The sequence below is a fragment of the Grammomys surdaster genome, unplaced genomic scaffold (genome assembly GCF_004785775.1).
Source record: "Grammomys surdaster isolate TR1022 unplaced genomic scaffold, NIH_TR_1.0 254, whole genome shotgun sequence".
Taxonomy (NCBI): domain Eukaryota; kingdom Metazoa; phylum Chordata; class Mammalia; order Rodentia; family Muridae; genus Grammomys; species Grammomys surdaster.
This window is the reverse complement of record NW_021604695.1, coordinates 1,234,668-1,250,605: the sequence shown is the minus strand read 5'-3', so window position 1 is coordinate 1,250,605 and position 15,938 is coordinate 1,234,668. Positions and strand designations below refer to the sequence as shown.

At 48.2% G+C, this 15,938-nt stretch overlaps 1 protein-coding gene across 2 annotated transcripts in view; it reads right to left on the bottom strand.

The window, feature by feature from the left end:
- Window positions 1–15,938, bottom strand: part of Trpc4ap (transient receptor potential cation channel subfamily C member 4 associated protein) — a 66,289-nt gene that overhangs the window by 970 nt on the left and 49,381 nt on the right. The window contains exons 9-18 of one of the 2 annotated variants that reach the window (XM_028775274.1): window positions 12,500–12,666; window positions 9,800–9,931; window positions 8,483–8,541; window positions 6,597–6,698; window positions 5,477–5,560; window positions 4,355–4,445; window positions 2,890–3,030; window positions 2,459–2,567; window positions 1,010–1,122; window positions 19–225 (exon numbers count right to left, since the gene is read on the bottom strand). In XM_028775274.1, the coding sequence (XP_028631107.1) occupies window positions 19–225; window positions 1,010–1,122; window positions 2,459–2,567; window positions 2,890–3,030; window positions 4,355–4,445; window positions 5,477–5,560; window positions 6,597–6,698; window positions 8,483–8,541; window positions 9,800–9,931; window positions 12,500–12,666 (1,205 nt within the window). The remainder of the gene's footprint in view (window positions 1–18; window positions 226–1,009; window positions 1,123–2,458; window positions 2,568–2,889; window positions 3,031–4,354; window positions 4,446–5,476; window positions 5,561–6,596; window positions 6,699–8,482; window positions 8,542–9,799; window positions 9,932–12,499; window positions 12,667–15,938) is intronic. The other variant, XM_028775275.1, reaches the window with a different exon arrangement.

Below are 15,938 nucleotides of genomic sequence, written 5' to 3'. Positions count from 1 at the left end.
TGGGGCTGGGGCACTCACATTCTCCAGGCAGGTGCTGTCCTTGTCCTTGTGCAGGTAATGCTGCTGCCAAAAGCGCAGCAGGTTGTGGAAGTTGTTGAGCAGGAAGCCGGGGTATTTCTTGCTGTGCTCCATTCGCTGTAGTAGCCGCAGGTACAGGGGCAGCCGCTCTTTCCGTCGGGCCAGCATCAGGATGACCAGGCTAGTGTTGAGGCAGCTCACGTTCTCCTGCAAGGCCAAAGGCAGATGGACTGGGTGCACATCAGCAGCCTTAGGATGCCAGTGAACCTGGACAGCCACTGGGCAGGGAAGAGGGTACCCCAGGCCCACACGATGGCACGGCACAGTCCACAGGCGCTTTCCTGTACCCTATGGTCACTTACGACCATTCACACTAACAATAGCATTGGTCCTTGTCTACATTTTGGTTCAGGTGTGAATTCTTCTAGAAGCTTCTCTCCCCTGCCAGGGCTGGGTGCACAAGCTAAGTTTGCAGTTATTCACTTAAGAATGTTAGTGCCACACTAGGCTGTGAGCTCCAGAAACCAGAGTCTAGTCTCCTTGTTCACCACACCTCCCTAGCCCCAGGCCTCGCCTCCCAGCATGTTGGCATCAAAAGAACCACCGCCAGCATGACTCTCATCTTAGGGAAGGGGTGTGAAGCTGGAAGAAGAGAAAGTTGCCAGTTAGTGAAGGAGGTGGGACAAAACTCAGGTCCAACTCCATAGTCCAATGTAGCCAGAAGGTAGGGGTTGGGTACACGGAGAAGAACATTGGCCTGGGGTCAGAAGAATGATGCAGTGCCAACCTCATCTCTGCCCCAACTGACTCTGTAACCTCAGGAAACTGGATATCTGGTTTTAGTTCCCCTGTAAATTGAGACACTAGGCAACACCCTAGGAAGAACTGTTTCCAGAAAGAAGGAGGGAAACACAGACATGTTGGCCTTCAGGATAAGAGAGATGGTTTCCAATCTTCCCTCTTTGAGTGCTCATTGGCTGGGATATCTCACCTGGGTTAGCGTCTGTACATGGATGATATTGATGAGGCGGAAGAGGAAGGACATCTGCGTGGGCACCTGGGATATGTAGGCAAGCAGGCGGCACTCGGACAGGACCTCAGCCACTGTGGAGGAAGGCAGAGGTTAAGGCGGGTGCATGCAGTGGCAGGTCATGGCACTGGTTATGATCATTTGGGTCCCGACTCTGCAGCTGGTGCTCTCATCACCAAAGCACCTATGTTAAGGGTTGGAGAGATGGCTCAGCAGTTAAAGCCATGTGCTACTCTTGCAGAGGACCTACAATGGTGGCTCTTCAGGGTGTGCAATATCTTCTTCCAGCTTCTATCTACTCCTGTACTTATTATTGGCACATACCCATATACACATAATTAAAAATAAATCTTTATAAACAACCACAAAAGCTGCAACAGCAGGTCAATCTCCAACTGGTCATCAGGCTGCGCCAAATCTCAGAGATCCCATTGATCACACTCAGAAAGTGCAGCTCCCTCCCAGCTTGGCACTGGCTTCAGCTCCTATATATGTTCCTTCTCAGGAAGACAGGTTGAGAATACTCATTAAGAAACACAGCAAGCCCGGAAGATGGCCTGCTGGACAACACTATAGCTGCGCAAACATGAGCAACAGAGCTGGGGTCACCGAAGCCCATGTGGCAGCATACATCTAAAACCCCAGCAGGCAGATCCCCAAAGCCAACCAGCTAGTCAAATCCATGAGTTCCAGGTAGAGTAGGAGACTCTGTTTAAAACTGAAGGTGGAAAAAGAGACCCAATGTCAACCTCTGGCCTCCACATCTGTACACACATGTACACATACCCACACATACATAGAGACCCAATGTCAACCTCTGGCCTCCACATCTGTACACACATGTACACATACTCATTCACACATACACAGACCACACACAACTTTCCAGAACTCTTAACCAGACTGGTTTGCCACAGCTCTCACACATCTGTGTCCACTGCTGTGGTAAGGGTGAAGGAGCACTGATGACATCAAAGTAGGTGATCAGCCTCCTAAAACAGACCCTTCAGAGAAGAAACAGGAGGTAGATGGTCTAATTATCCATGACCAGGATGCTTTTGGTACCAATGACAACGATGAGGAACACCGTCCTTTTTTGGAAGTGTTCATAAACTTGTGACAATCTGTTTGGTGTCACAGACCTCCTAGGGAAAAAGGCACATATGTACACGTGTGTTACTACACACAATTCTAGGTGAGGTCTGACACACCCACCACAGCTGCACACTGTAGTCCTGTGCAGAAAAGCAGAATGAAGGGACCCTGTTCATCCCGTGCAGTCAGTCTAGAAGGCAGCTTTTTCTTTACTGAGATGTTATACTTGCTCATAAAGGAAGCACACCAGAGGAGAAGGCTGGGTGTCTGGCAGTCAGGCTGCACCTGTCTGCGTTGGCGCCTTGGCCTCCTCACCTTTCATGTCCACCTGGTTTTCAAATCGGTCCAGCGACAGAGTGACACAGCGCACCAGCATGTTGGAGTCCACCAGTGAGCTGTTGATCTGCTTCAGGAACACCTGGAACTGGAGCAGAGATGGTGCTCACTGGCAGGGCTGCTACCCAGGGCACCGCCAATCTCCTACCCCAGCTCCACTACTTTACAGACGGGACACACTGTGTGAGTGACCTGCTAAGATACTGTAACAGCCAAAGTTCTCATCCCAATAGTCTAAGGGTCTGGCTTGAAGCCGGAAACCGAGTAGGTATAGTGAATATTTTAGGAAGACTGCCCCACTGGATCCTAGACTCTTCCAACTCTGTGACCATCCCTGAAGATGGGCAGGCCAAAGCTCACAGACAGCTGGTACTGCAGCCAACAGCGCGGAGCCCCTGGGTGAGCCCTACCTTTGCATCAGTGTTGATATATTTATTGAATCTCTTGAATGCATCGACGTTGAACTTCATCAGCTCTCCCAGGAGGTCAAAGTAGCTCTGGAGTACATCCCTCGACTTGCACTCGCTGTCCACAATGCAGTATAAGATGTGCTGGATCGAGCGGGGGACAAGGTGAGGGTGTGGCTGGGTCTGCCCCCACCTGTTCGCCACGCAGGCCTGGCCTGGAGCTCAGACTACCCACTTGCTTCAAGCAAGCATACAGGTGGATGGAACCTGAGACTTCATCTAGGCTCTTTTCTGAGGATACTAGTGGCTCCAAGGACAGAGCCAGGTGACTGGTCTCAGCAGGGGGAACTGGGTGGGTATGTGGTATTCTCTTTCTCAGGCTCACAAGGAAGCCTCTGACTTGCTTTGTAGCTACCTACATAGTTCTCTGTCTCCAGACTTCACAAGGGCTGCTGCCGTAAGCAGTAGGGCCTAGAATTAAAGGGCAGAGCACACATCCTGACCCTATGCACTGTCCTTATGTTTACCAATGAAACTGCTTAAAACATATACAAATCACTAAATGTTTATTAAGAACAATAATAAGCCAACTCCTCGACAGGGAAACTGTTCCCAATACTTCCATTTGGTTTTCTGGCTCCCTCCCTCCTTCCCTCTCTTCATTCCTTCCTTCTTTTCATTGTTGTTCTGGTTTTTGTGAAACAGGGTCTGGCCTTGAACTTGCACAACTCCTGCTTCTGCTTCTAAAGTGCTAGGGTTTCCCAGCTCAGTTCATTTTCTTGAGCTTACACTGACTGGTAGCTGTGTTCCTTTATAATTCATGGTTCCACATTCATAGTAATTTTCTAAAGAAACCAACTGTAATTCTGGCTATTTGATTTCTCTTCAATTTCCTTTTGCTACAAACCATTGATCAATATGGGAATTTTTTTATTACTTTTATTTTTTTACAGTTCAATCATTCCCCCCCCCTTCTGGTCTGCCCTCCCACAGTTCCTCATCCCATTCCTCCTCCTCGCTTTCTCCAAGAGGATGTCCCCCCACAACTCCCAGGCCACCCAACTCCCTGAGGTCTCAAGTCTCTCAAGGGTTAGGCGTGTCTTCTCCCACTGAGGCCAGAACAGGCAGACCTCTGCTGTATACATATGTCAGGGCCTCGGACCAGCTCATGTATGCTGCCTGGCTGGTGGCTCTGTTAACTTTTAGTCAATACCAAATTATCCTCAGGGTCAAAGGCCTTGCTGGGTAACTCTGTATTCTACATTCCTGCACAACTACCTGGGTCCCCTAGCCTTCAGTACCTACAGAGAGCCCACAGCTGGCAACCCAGGGCCAACCTGGAGCAGCATGCACTAGGAACAACCAGAATACTTCTGCTCCTGACCAAACTCTTTGAGGCTCAGGATGAGCAATCAACACGAGGAGTTGGGGAGGACAGCCACCCGACACCCTGCTTCCTCCACCATACCTCCAGAAGGCCTCGCTTCAGCAGGAACATCTGGTCTGCATAGGAGGTGGTCCCTCGAAGGAAACTTTCCACAGCCCGGGCTTGCCAAAACCTGCAACCCAGATGCAACCCAGATGTTGATCCCTGGCCTAGGCAGCTTTGGCTGCCCTCCCCTCGTGCAGGCTCAATGCCCCCAGGGTCAGAGTAGTTTGCAGCCAAGTATCTGATATTTACTTAACATTTTCCAGTGGGCCCCAGCCCTAGGTCTTGAGGATACAGCAATGAGCAAGAGAATTACCATTCTTACACACACACACATACACACACACACACACACATGTATGTATGTATGTATGTATGTATGTATGTATGTATGTATGCATGTATGTATATACAGTGCTCACAGCTCGGCAGGGACCAGTCTTTCATGTGACTGTACCAGAATGGGTTTCTATGGTATATGGGCATACACAGTGGCAACTGGGCTCAAAGAGTGGCCTCTAGTAAGTTCCATGTAAAAACCACTCTAGGCTTCGACTCTCAGAATATTGGAAGGACATGGACCTAGAAGCCAGGGATGTGTGGCCAGCAGAAGGGTATGTAGAGATGTCACTGAGTTCATATGCATTGAGCTGGCCTAGAGAAGAGCCAACAGTCACTGAGTGGCCCAGAGGCTCAGCTGAGATCCCTGAGGGAGAGTCTGAATAGATGAGGCTGAGATGACAGGGATCCTGTAGGGACAGAGCCTTGTACCCAGGCCTGCTGGAGTTCTCTTGTCTACAACCTTGACAACCCCCGCCCCTGCCCACCCAGGTGGCTCCTGGGTAGGCTACTGGCTCTATTTCTTCCCATACTGCACTGAAGCACATTACTTTCTTTTCATGCTTATTTCCCATGATCTTAGGTAGTCACACAGGCATAGCCTGGATCCCTTTTGTGCTCTACCTCTCTGGTACCAGCTGGATGAGTGCTCAGCTGCCTCCTAGCATACCCTGCTGGGTATGTGACAAGGATATATAACACTTACCAGCTGAGTCCCACGGAGCCAGCAGCAGTGAGGCCACCTCCCCAACCTTAAGGAGACTAACCTACTGGACGCCCTGGCTCCTAGACCCCTCACAAGTACAGCTGCTCCTTTCTCACCTGAATGAAGACTCTGCTGGCTCCTTCTTCATGACCTGCAGCAGCCGAGTTAGTAAGCCCCTCTTGCCGTCACACACCAGACTCCTGAAATCAAAGGGATAGATAGCACTGGTGACAGATTTGAATGGCTAACAGGGGCCACTGACAGGGGCTAGTCCTGTGTTGGTGTGGATGGATGAAAGAACAGGTAATATCTGCGTCTGGAAGGATGCTCTCTTGCTCCACCATGTGCCAGGACCTCAGAGGCTGTGCAGCTGTCAGCTCAACAGCCAAGTGTACTTCTACTGCACCTTAGGCCAGCTTTCCCTCCTCAGACCTACTGGCAAGAGGCAGAGGCACTCCCAGGGCCAGACAGGGCTCTGAACTGCCAGAAGAAGGGCATTTACATCACAATGGGTTCAGTCCAGGCCACAGCAGAGGAGCCCAGATGGAATATAATCTGTGCCAACTGGGCAGGGCCCAGAGTTCTTTTTCCTGCCCAGGGTCAGTTCAGCTGTGGGCTTCCAGGCCTCAGCTATGAGGCAAAGGCAGTAGTAGGTAAGAAAATGGTTAGGACTGTCACAGTGGCAGGAGTCTGGGCCCTTAAACTCTCTTCACACAGCGGCTCCATTTCCATCACTGGTAAACACTGGGGCAGCACTGGATCCATCTTATCAGGTACAACTTGGGATTTATGACTCTAGTTGCTAGATTAGACGCACACTTCACAAGCTCCCATGAGCCTGACATGTCACTCTGTTGATCCCAAAGATGAGGTAGACATAGGGCAGGCGGTGAAGGCTCTGCTTCTTCTTACCCTGCTTGGCACAGCTGCCACTGGGCAGGAAATGAGGATACCAGTAAAGGGCCATTTGCATGGGACAGGTGGAAGGACCGAGTCTAGCTGACCTTTGGCAGGGGCCAGATGAGACCTCTGTCTGGACATGTAGAGAGGAAGAGGGTGACGGCACTTCCTTCTGGGGGCTGTTGTGATGCTCAGTTGGGAAATGCAGGAGGTGTGAGTATCTAGCACACAAAGCCAGTGGTGAGCGGAAGCTACGTGTGAGAAAGCACAAATATGCACACCTGTGTGTGCCCTCCTGGGAGCCCTGTGTCCACAGCTGTCCCCCACCAGGATCACCTGTCAGTGTTGAGGACAGCTTCCACCTCAGGGATGTTGGCTTTCAGAGAGATGGCACTGAGTTCATTTAGCTCCTGATTGTTGAGCAGTAGGTACTTGTTCCTGAAACAAATGGGTTCAAAGGGTCAAAGGCAGGACTGGGGCTGCTGAGCAGCTCTGCAGCGGGGCAGGAAGTCTGCCTCTGCCTGCTGCTGTTGGGAGGAGCCGTAGGGAGGCCACCGGCACTTGTACGCATGCTTGTCACTCACTAAGGCGCCCTTCCTTGGCATCCCCAAGTCTCTGTGCTGCACTCGGAACATTTCTATGACTTCACAAAGTCACCTGCACCTCAGCACGTCCACCCCGTCTGCCATCTTAGTCCAGAGCCTAGCACTGCTGCAGCATTCTCAGTGGCCAGAGTCACAGATGCAGAGGCTTGACCAACTATGACACAATGTCTCCCCTTCCATCCAGACTTGTCATTACAGTCTGTGCAGCACAGACACCACTTCCTCAGCTGTTTCTCACAGGAAAGGAACCCTCACACAGCTCCTTCAGTAAGGTTTCAGAACAGGACTTGGACCGTGTCATTATTGAAAATGGTTGCCCTAATTCTCACACTTCTGTTAACACCTAGGGAATGATCATGTTTTCGAGGTCCTGTGCAGCCAGGCCACCTCTGTGGCTACAACAACCTGAGCAGCTCACACCTCCCACACCATCTGGCCACTCTGGTTTTCACGACCATGCCATACATGGGGCTTCTCTACGTGGGGCCTTCTGGTTACAATAGTCTCTCCTGCTGCCTCTTCATCCCAGTCAGGCCTCTGCTCACCAACTGCTTCTGCAATAGTCACTGAACACTACCAGACAGACAGGATACTTGGCAACTGTCCTTTCACAGAGTGAGCTCTTTTGTTCCCACACACTATGCCTATTTGTCATCAGGCATTCTGTAACTGGTGACCTTCTCTAACGGCAAACTTCCTTTCCCAATTACCCTACATGGCAGCAGGGCCATAGTATTTCCACTGAGCCAGGTAAGCACAAGTGCTGACTGAGAGTTTGATGAAAGCTAGGACAGGGATACACCCCCCCCACACACACACACATACACCACACCCCCACCACACACCCACACCACACCCACCACACACACACCACGCACTCACCCACCACACACACTCCCCCCCCAACACACACACAGAAAATCAGTACAATTCTGTCACCCATGGATGCCTTCATCCACAGACCTCTCACAAGACAGAACCACAAAGGAAGAGACAGAGGCCCCTAGGCTGCACTGTCCTGAGGCATGCTCTATTAACTTGTACAATACTCCACAAGTTTAAATCAGGTTAATGCCCAGCACTGTCATGGCTAACCCCTCCTGGGCCTTTCATGAAAGCCTTCAATTCAGTGCATCCATTTCTTTGCGCACACATAGTTGTAAGGTCTTTATCCTGATGCCAAGGCCAAGAATCCCCTGCACCCGCCACTGTTTCCCTTATAGTAGACAATCATTTTCTTATACATTCTCCTAAAAGTTTAACCATTAAAAATCAGAGAGCAGAATATCTCAAAAAAGTGGGACGGGAGAGTCAACACATTTCACTGTAGAGGGGAGAGGGAGCCTCCAAGTTTCCAGTCAGGGACTCTCTGAGGTGCAGAGGCTGGTCACTGGACAAGTGTGTTGCTCCAAGGACAAAGAGGGGTAGCACTTTTGTCCTTTGATGGTGGCTGTGAAGGCAGAGGAAAGACCCAGTACCTAGATGGAAGGAAAGGAGTCAGCCTGCAAGGCTGAGGAGCACAGCCACACCAGCCTACAGACTGCTTCTGGGTCAGAGAGAAGAGAGAAGAGCTGGGGAGGGGCCTGTACAAGACGCCTCCAGGACACTCATACTTACTCATGGTGGTCACTGAAACTCTGGAGAAGTCTCAAAAACTGGATCTTCAAGGTAATGTCCTATAATACATATTAAAGCTACATTAGTCGCAATACTTATAAATAAAACTAAGCTGGGCTCTGGTGATATCACTGCCTTGCTATACTGCTTCTTTTGTGTCCCTGTCCTCCAGCACAGTAAGGGTTTTCTTTAGTTGAAAAGTCAGACTTTAGCCGGGCAGTGGTGGCGCACACCTTTAATCCCAGCACTTGGGAGGCAGAGGCAGGCGGATTTCCGAGTTTGAGGCCAGCCTGGTCTACAGAGTGAGTTCCAGGACAGCCAGGACTACTCAGAGAAACCCTGTCTCGAAAACAAAAACAAAAAACAAACAAACAAAAAAAGTCAGACCTTCATAGCTGACCAGTGTTCTGCTAACAACATCCTAGCATATTGGGTCAAAAAAAAAATCACCCAAGTCCTTTTACATGTGAGGCTAGTTTAGAAGCTTAAAAAAGGAAATCTGTAGGTATCAGACAAGCCTTGTCCTGAGAGCTAGGCAGAGGTGCTCAGGAGCTCAGCGAATATGTGGCTGATGTGAGAGGCCTGGTCACACCATGGCTGTGGTTCTATGTCCCACAGTGACCAGGAAGAGCCAAGCTGTGAGCCTGCTTAGGCTTGCTGGTGAAAGCCTTCCAGAAGTAAGAAATCCTGAGAGTGGCAGGGCCAAGAAGTTAAGCATGAAACTGGCTCCTCTAAAGCACAAACAAAGCTGGGCGGTGGTGGCACACGCCTTGAATCCCAACACCTGAGAGGCAGAGGCAGGCGAATTTCTGAGTTCGAGGCCAGCCTGGTCTACAGAGTGAGTTCCAGGACAGCCAGGGATACACAGAGAAACCCTGTCTCAAAAGACCAAAAAAAGAAAGAAAAAAAAAAAGAAAAGAAAAGCAATCTGACAAGGTTGGAGGCAGGGCACTGAGGAAAGTCCCACAATGCAGGTTTGAGAACCCCCAGCACCAGATCCTGCTAGCACATCAGGTCTTTTGTGCCAGAGTCGTGGGAAGGTGGTGCTCTGAGGGCAATGGGCACATGACCCTCCTAGTCCAAGAATACAGGTTCAGAGACTCTGTGATGCAGTCAAAGGTGAAGGGCACAAGGACTTCTGATGCTCATTCAACACTCTACCTGGATGCTCTAAGATATAGCCAGAGGTAAGCTCCTGGCCTAAGAACTTTGTCTCTGCTCTCTTCTACAATGAGACCCTCAGGGTCAGCAGCCATTCTTAGGACAACTAACTCTTTGGGGTTAACATCCTGTATGCTCCCAGGGTCTCTTGCTTACCGGGCTGCAGTCACAGTTCTGGTTGTGACCGTGGAGGACAAGGGCAGATGCTGAATGCTTCCTCCAAATCAGTTTGTCAAACAAATTGTTGAGTCCTGGGATCAACTTGAACTCAGCAATCATCCTGTGGACCTGTGTAGGGTAAGGGAAAGATACTGAGACCAATGTGTGTGTGAGATCAGCAAGGCCGCTCTTCCAGTCCAGCCACCGTGGGGTGAAGAAGCAGTGACGAGGAGTGAGTGCTGCCATCTAAAGACATCCACCACCCTGACTACAAGAAAAACTTCCTTAAAACATCGCGTGTGTGGTGAGCACGCACATATGTACTGGTAGCCTAAGAAACTACAACAGGGTATCATCAGATCCTCTAGAGATGCTGTTATAGGCTGGCCTGCAACTCACCACAAGGAGTAAGCCATCCTATTTGGCTTAGAAAATGTTCTTAAGAGCTGGAAAGATGGCTCACACACAGACACACACACACACACAGAGGAAAGAAATGGTCTTTAACTTGTTTTTATTATTCTATGTGTACGGGTGTTTTGCCTACATATTTGTCTGTGCATCACATCTGTGCCTGGTGCCCATGAAGACCACAGAGTGTCATAACCTGGAACTGAATTTACAGATAGCAGTGAGTTGCTATGTAGGTGTTGGGAATCAAACCCTGATCCTCTAGGAGAATAGCCTCACTTTAAACACCAACAATCTCTCTAGCCCTGAGAAAATATTCTTAAGTCACAAGAAAAGCTCAACCTCTCAATATGAAGAAACATTCACATCTCAAACAATCTTTTGCTTTTTCAGATGGGCAAAGGAGAAAGAAGCTTAACTGACTTTGGCTTCTGTAACTGTGTCAGTTCACAGCTGCTGTGACATTTCAGGAGATCTAAATCTGGGAGGACCTATTGGAGGAAGCAGACCACTGAGAGTAGAACCTTCAGAGTATCTTGTCCCTGTCCCTTCCCTGTCTGTTTCTGTTTCCTGGCTGCCATGTGGTACTGTTTTGTTATACCACTCTTTTTGCCACAAGGACTGATCCCTCCAAACAGTGAGCCCAAACAAGCCTTTTTCCTTCAGATTGCTTTTCACAGTGACACAAAACCTGATAGAGAAAACAGGGATCTAGGGACACAGTGCTGCTGCTTTGGCCAAACCAGACTATGTAGCCCCTAGGCCTTGTTTGCCAGAGAAAGCTGGAAGTTGAGGGAGTGGGGGCAGTATAGGAAGATAGAGCAGGAGAGAGGAGAGGAGACGCAGGAGAGATCCAGCACAATCCCGATACATTCTGGCAAATAATTTGCTTGTATTTTGCCATCTCCTGAAGCTGGGAGGCTGAGTTTAAATGTGACAGGCGAATTGGAGGAGGAAATTTTAAGACAGGATAGCTTCCGGGCTGTGGCATGGCTATTATATTACTGACAGCTTCTAGCCAATTTTAGTGAAAACTCGGAGCAAAAAGCAGAGAAGACTTTAAAAAGCAAAGTGGGCTAGTCAGCAAAAGTAGCTGAAAGTTGTGGATAAAGAGGATGCGATTGGGAAAGAAACTGGGCCATTAAAAAGAATCCAAGCACTCCATATAGGACAGGAAAACAGAGACCAAGGAAAGTACCTAACAGCATTTCCAGGGTTAGACTGTACCTTCCCACCCCAGGCTCCCAATCATAAGCTCATCAGAACCGTTCTCTGTGAGCAGAGGCCACCAGGGCACCCTGCTCACACAGGCATCTACAGCACGTTTCTCCCAGCTTCAGGCTCCCAGACACTGAAGATCACTGCAGTTGCAGTCCAAGTGGACCTAGCCATTACTTGAGTCAGTAGCACACCTTGGTACCACTTATGGGATGTTAATTTTTTTTGTTTTATTTTTATGATAGAGTTTTACTATATAGCCCAGACTGGTCCTGGGACCAGAGAAAATAGTCTGAAGAGAATTTAAATGGCAGAAGGTGTTATCCCACTACACACACACACACACACACACACACACACACACACACACACACACTTTGCCCAGTTTATCTAATGTTACTTGTATGCACCTTTTCAGGGCTGATCATTTGGCATTAGATAACCAGTCTGTGGTATGTTTTCACAGCATCAGTCTGTTTGTTTTGTTTGTTTTTAGACAAGGGTTTTCCTGTGCAGCCCTGGCTGTCCTGGAACTCACTCTGTGGACCAGGCTGACCTTGAACTCACAGATTTCCACTTGCCTCTGCCTCTTGAGTGCTGGGATTAAAGGTGTGCATCATTACCATCTGGCACACAGCATCAGTTTTTAATCTTAAATTACTGAAGTAAAATGCTTGCTCTTGGCCTGCACACTGTCATTACCTAGAGATGCTGCCTGAAGCACAGAGACTCTAATGTATACTTCTGTCACAGAAGGGTAAACAAATAATGATCCATCCAAATGATGGTATTTGACATGTAGTGAGTGAATAATCACTGAAATACATGAAAGGAAGTGTGCCTTATATTCAATTGAATGAATACTAATTATATTTGCTTCTATACATAGAAAAGAATCTAGAATCAGTCTGGATTCCTTATAAGAAGGCAAACAGCGCATATTGCTGGGCTAGAGTGCATGCCTTCTGAGCTGGTGGAGACATTCCTGTCCCCCTCCCCCCCCCACACCCCCTCCAGAGGCTCTGCTCTGCTCTCAGCTCTCCCTTTCGAGGCTGGCGGAGCACCCACCTGGTTCCGCTGACGGCCCATCAGCAGCACGCAGAGGACGTACAGCACTTCCAGTTTGTACATAATCTCATGCATAATCTTCATTGACTGGGGCAGCTGGGTCCTGGCTGAGGTATGTGGCAGCCCGCTCTCCTCCGAAGTGGCTAGAGAGGGGAACACAGTGGGGGCTGCTGTAGCCCCCATATGGTGGGTGAGGCATGGCTCCTGAGGAAACTCACTCTCCTCAGAAGTCTGCTGTGAAGAGAGAGCCATCAGACCTAACTCAAGCTCTCACTAGACACTTTAAAACCCAGGAAACCTCCTGCCGCCCTCAAGAGCAAGGCCAGCTTAGAACCTAGAAGGATCTGCAGCTCCATACCTTTCCACATTAAGTAAAACGTTCTGCCTCAGGCAACAGTCACCTCTCCCTTGTATCTCTGTCACCAGACAGACAGATGTCTGACAGCAAATCGTGGAGAACACTCTCCAGGTCTATACACTGCCAACAGCATGCGGGATTCTTTTACAATACTTCCCTTTAGGTAATCGCTCTCATTCACTTTATCCCCACTGAACAAGAGTCTAGGTCTGGGTTCTTAAGAAGAGCTCTGCAAACCACAGCACTGCAGGAAGATGACAAGCAGCAGCCTGGCACAGTGGGCAATACCACAGACACTGAGCCAGACTGCCGGGTTGAGCCACACGCCCTGGCTGTGTGGTGCTGGGGATGCAGGGTGGCTGCTTTCTGTGTACTGCTCACCCTCCCTTCTGAGTCAGTGGACACGTCAGCAGTACCATTGGCTAAGGTTACAACAATGGAAACAAAGAACTTATGGAAGGTGCTTAAAACAAGGCCTGGCACAAGTAAGCACAGTGTTAAAGAATGTAAAAACTCCAATTCTTCTGCTAATGCTTGCTTGCTATAGTTTAGAAATTTAAAAAGTTAACTAATACACAAAAAACTATACCTATTAATGGGGGTTTTGATAGACACATACATATATACTGCTTAATAACTTAAGTTAAATGGTATTTTTTTTAACACCTAAAATTCTTTAAGTTTTTAAAAATAGACAGTAATATAGTTTCTACAGTCACAGGGCAATAGCCCACTGGAACTTTTCATTTTTATTTCTTTATTTGAGCCAAGTCTCACTCTGTAGGCCTAGCTAGTCTGGAATCTGCTACGTAGACCAGGATAGCCTTGAATGCAGACATCCACCTGCCACTGCCTTCCACATGCTGGGACTCAACCTGGCACACAGCTTTAGTCATACTCAGCAGACTAGTATTCCTCATTCCCATCTAACTGTATGTTTTTTGTTTTGGTTTTATTTTTTTCAGTTTATATTCTTCTTGGTGACTTAAGTGGCAGTAGGCAAAGTTTAAGGAAAATTGTGCCATTAAAAAAAAAAGGCCGCTGGGCTGGAGAGATGGCTCAGCGGTTAAGAGCACTGACTGCTCTTCCAGAGGTCCTGAGTTCAAATCCCAGCAACCACATGGTGGCTCACAACCATCCGTAATGGGATTGGATGCCCTCTTCTGGTGTGTCTGAACACAGCTACAGTGTACTAATCAATAAAATAAATAAATAAATATTTAAAAAAAAAAAAAAAAAAGGCCGAGCCAGGTGGTGGTGGCGCACGCCTTTAATCCCAGCACTTGGGAGGCAGAGGCAGGCGGATTTCTGAGTTCGAGGCCAGCCTGGTCTACAGAGTGAGTTCCAGGACAGCCAGGGCTATACAGATGAAACCCTGTCTCGAAAAACCAAAAAAAAAACCAAACCAAAAAAAAAAAAAGGCCGAGTGATATTTTGACTTCTTCCTTTCCTATTTGTATCCCTTTGACTTCTTTTCGTTGTCTAATTGCTCTGGCTAGGACTTCCAGTACTATACTGAATAGGTAGGGAGAGAGTGGGCAGCCTTGTCTAGTCCCTGATTTTAGTGGGATTGCTTCAAGTTTCTCTCCATTTTTAGTTTGATGCTGGCTACTGGCTTGCTGTATATTGCTTTTACTATATTTAGGTATGGGCCTTGAATTCCTGCTCTTTCCAAGACTTTAATCATGAAGGGATGTTAAATTTTGTCAAATGCTTGCTCAGCATCTAGTGAGACGATCATGTGTTTTTTTCCTTTGAGTTTGTTTATATAGTGGATTACATTGATGGATTTCCGAATATTGAACCATCCCTGCATTCCTGGGATAAAACCTACTTGATCATGATGGATGATTGTTTTGATGTGTTCTTGGATTTGGTTTGCTAGAATTTTATTGAGTATTTTTGCATCGATGTTCATAAGGGAGATTGGTCTGAAGTTCTCTTTCTTTGTTGGGTGTTTGTGAGGTTAGGTATGAGTGTGATTATAGCTTCACAGAACAAATGGGTAGTGTTCCTTCTGTTTCTATTTTGTGGAATAGTTTGAAGAGAATTGGTATTAGGTCTTCCTTGAAGGTCTGATAGAATTCAGCACTAAAACCATCTGGTCCTGGGCTTTTTTTTGGGGGGGGGGGGCTTTTAATGGCTGCTGCTATTCCTTTAGGGGTTATGGGACTGTTTAGATGGTTAATTTGCTCCTGATTTAACTTTGGAACCAAGACTCAACTCACAGACCACATGAAACTCATGAAGAAGGAAGACCAAGTGTGGGTGCTTCCGTCTTTATTAGAAGAAGTAACAAAATACTCAAAGGAGAAAATATGGAGACAAAGTGTGGAATAGAAACTGAAGGAGGGGCTGTCTGGAGACCATTCCACCTGGGTATCCATCCCATGTGTAGTCACCAAAGGTAGACGTTGATGTAGATGTCAGGAAGCGCATGCGACAGGAGCCTGATATAGCTGTGTCCTTAGAGGTCTGCCAGAGTCTGACATATTCAGAGGAGGATGCTCACAGCTAACCATTGAACTGATCATGGGGTTCCCAAGGGAGGAGTTAGAGAGAAGACTGAAGGAGCTGAAAGAATTAGTGGCCCCATGAGGAAAGCAACAATACCAACCAACCAGAGCTCCCAGGGTCTAAATCACCAGCCTGGGAGTACATAGGGAGGGACCTATGGCTCCAGCTGTATATGTAGGGAGGATGGCCCTGTTGGGCATAGGTGGGAGAGGAGATCCTTGGTCCTATGAAGGCTGGACATCGAGTGTGGAAGAATTCGAGGGTGGGGAGGTGGGTGGGTAGGGGCACATCCTCATAGAAGCAGGAGGAAGGGGGATGGGATAAGGGGTTCCTGGGGTGGGGTAAGGGGATAACATTTGAAATGTAAATAAAATATCCAATAAAAAAATAATTTTAAAAAAGCCCGAGAAAATGCTATCCATTTAATATTTGCTTCTACACATAGGAGGAAAACCCAGTATCACGCCATCCCCATGGGGACATCCTAACCAGTGCCTACAACAGCGAAAGAGCTGTAGTGGTCTGAGGTGAGCAGCACAGACCTGGCCACACACTTGAGCCTTG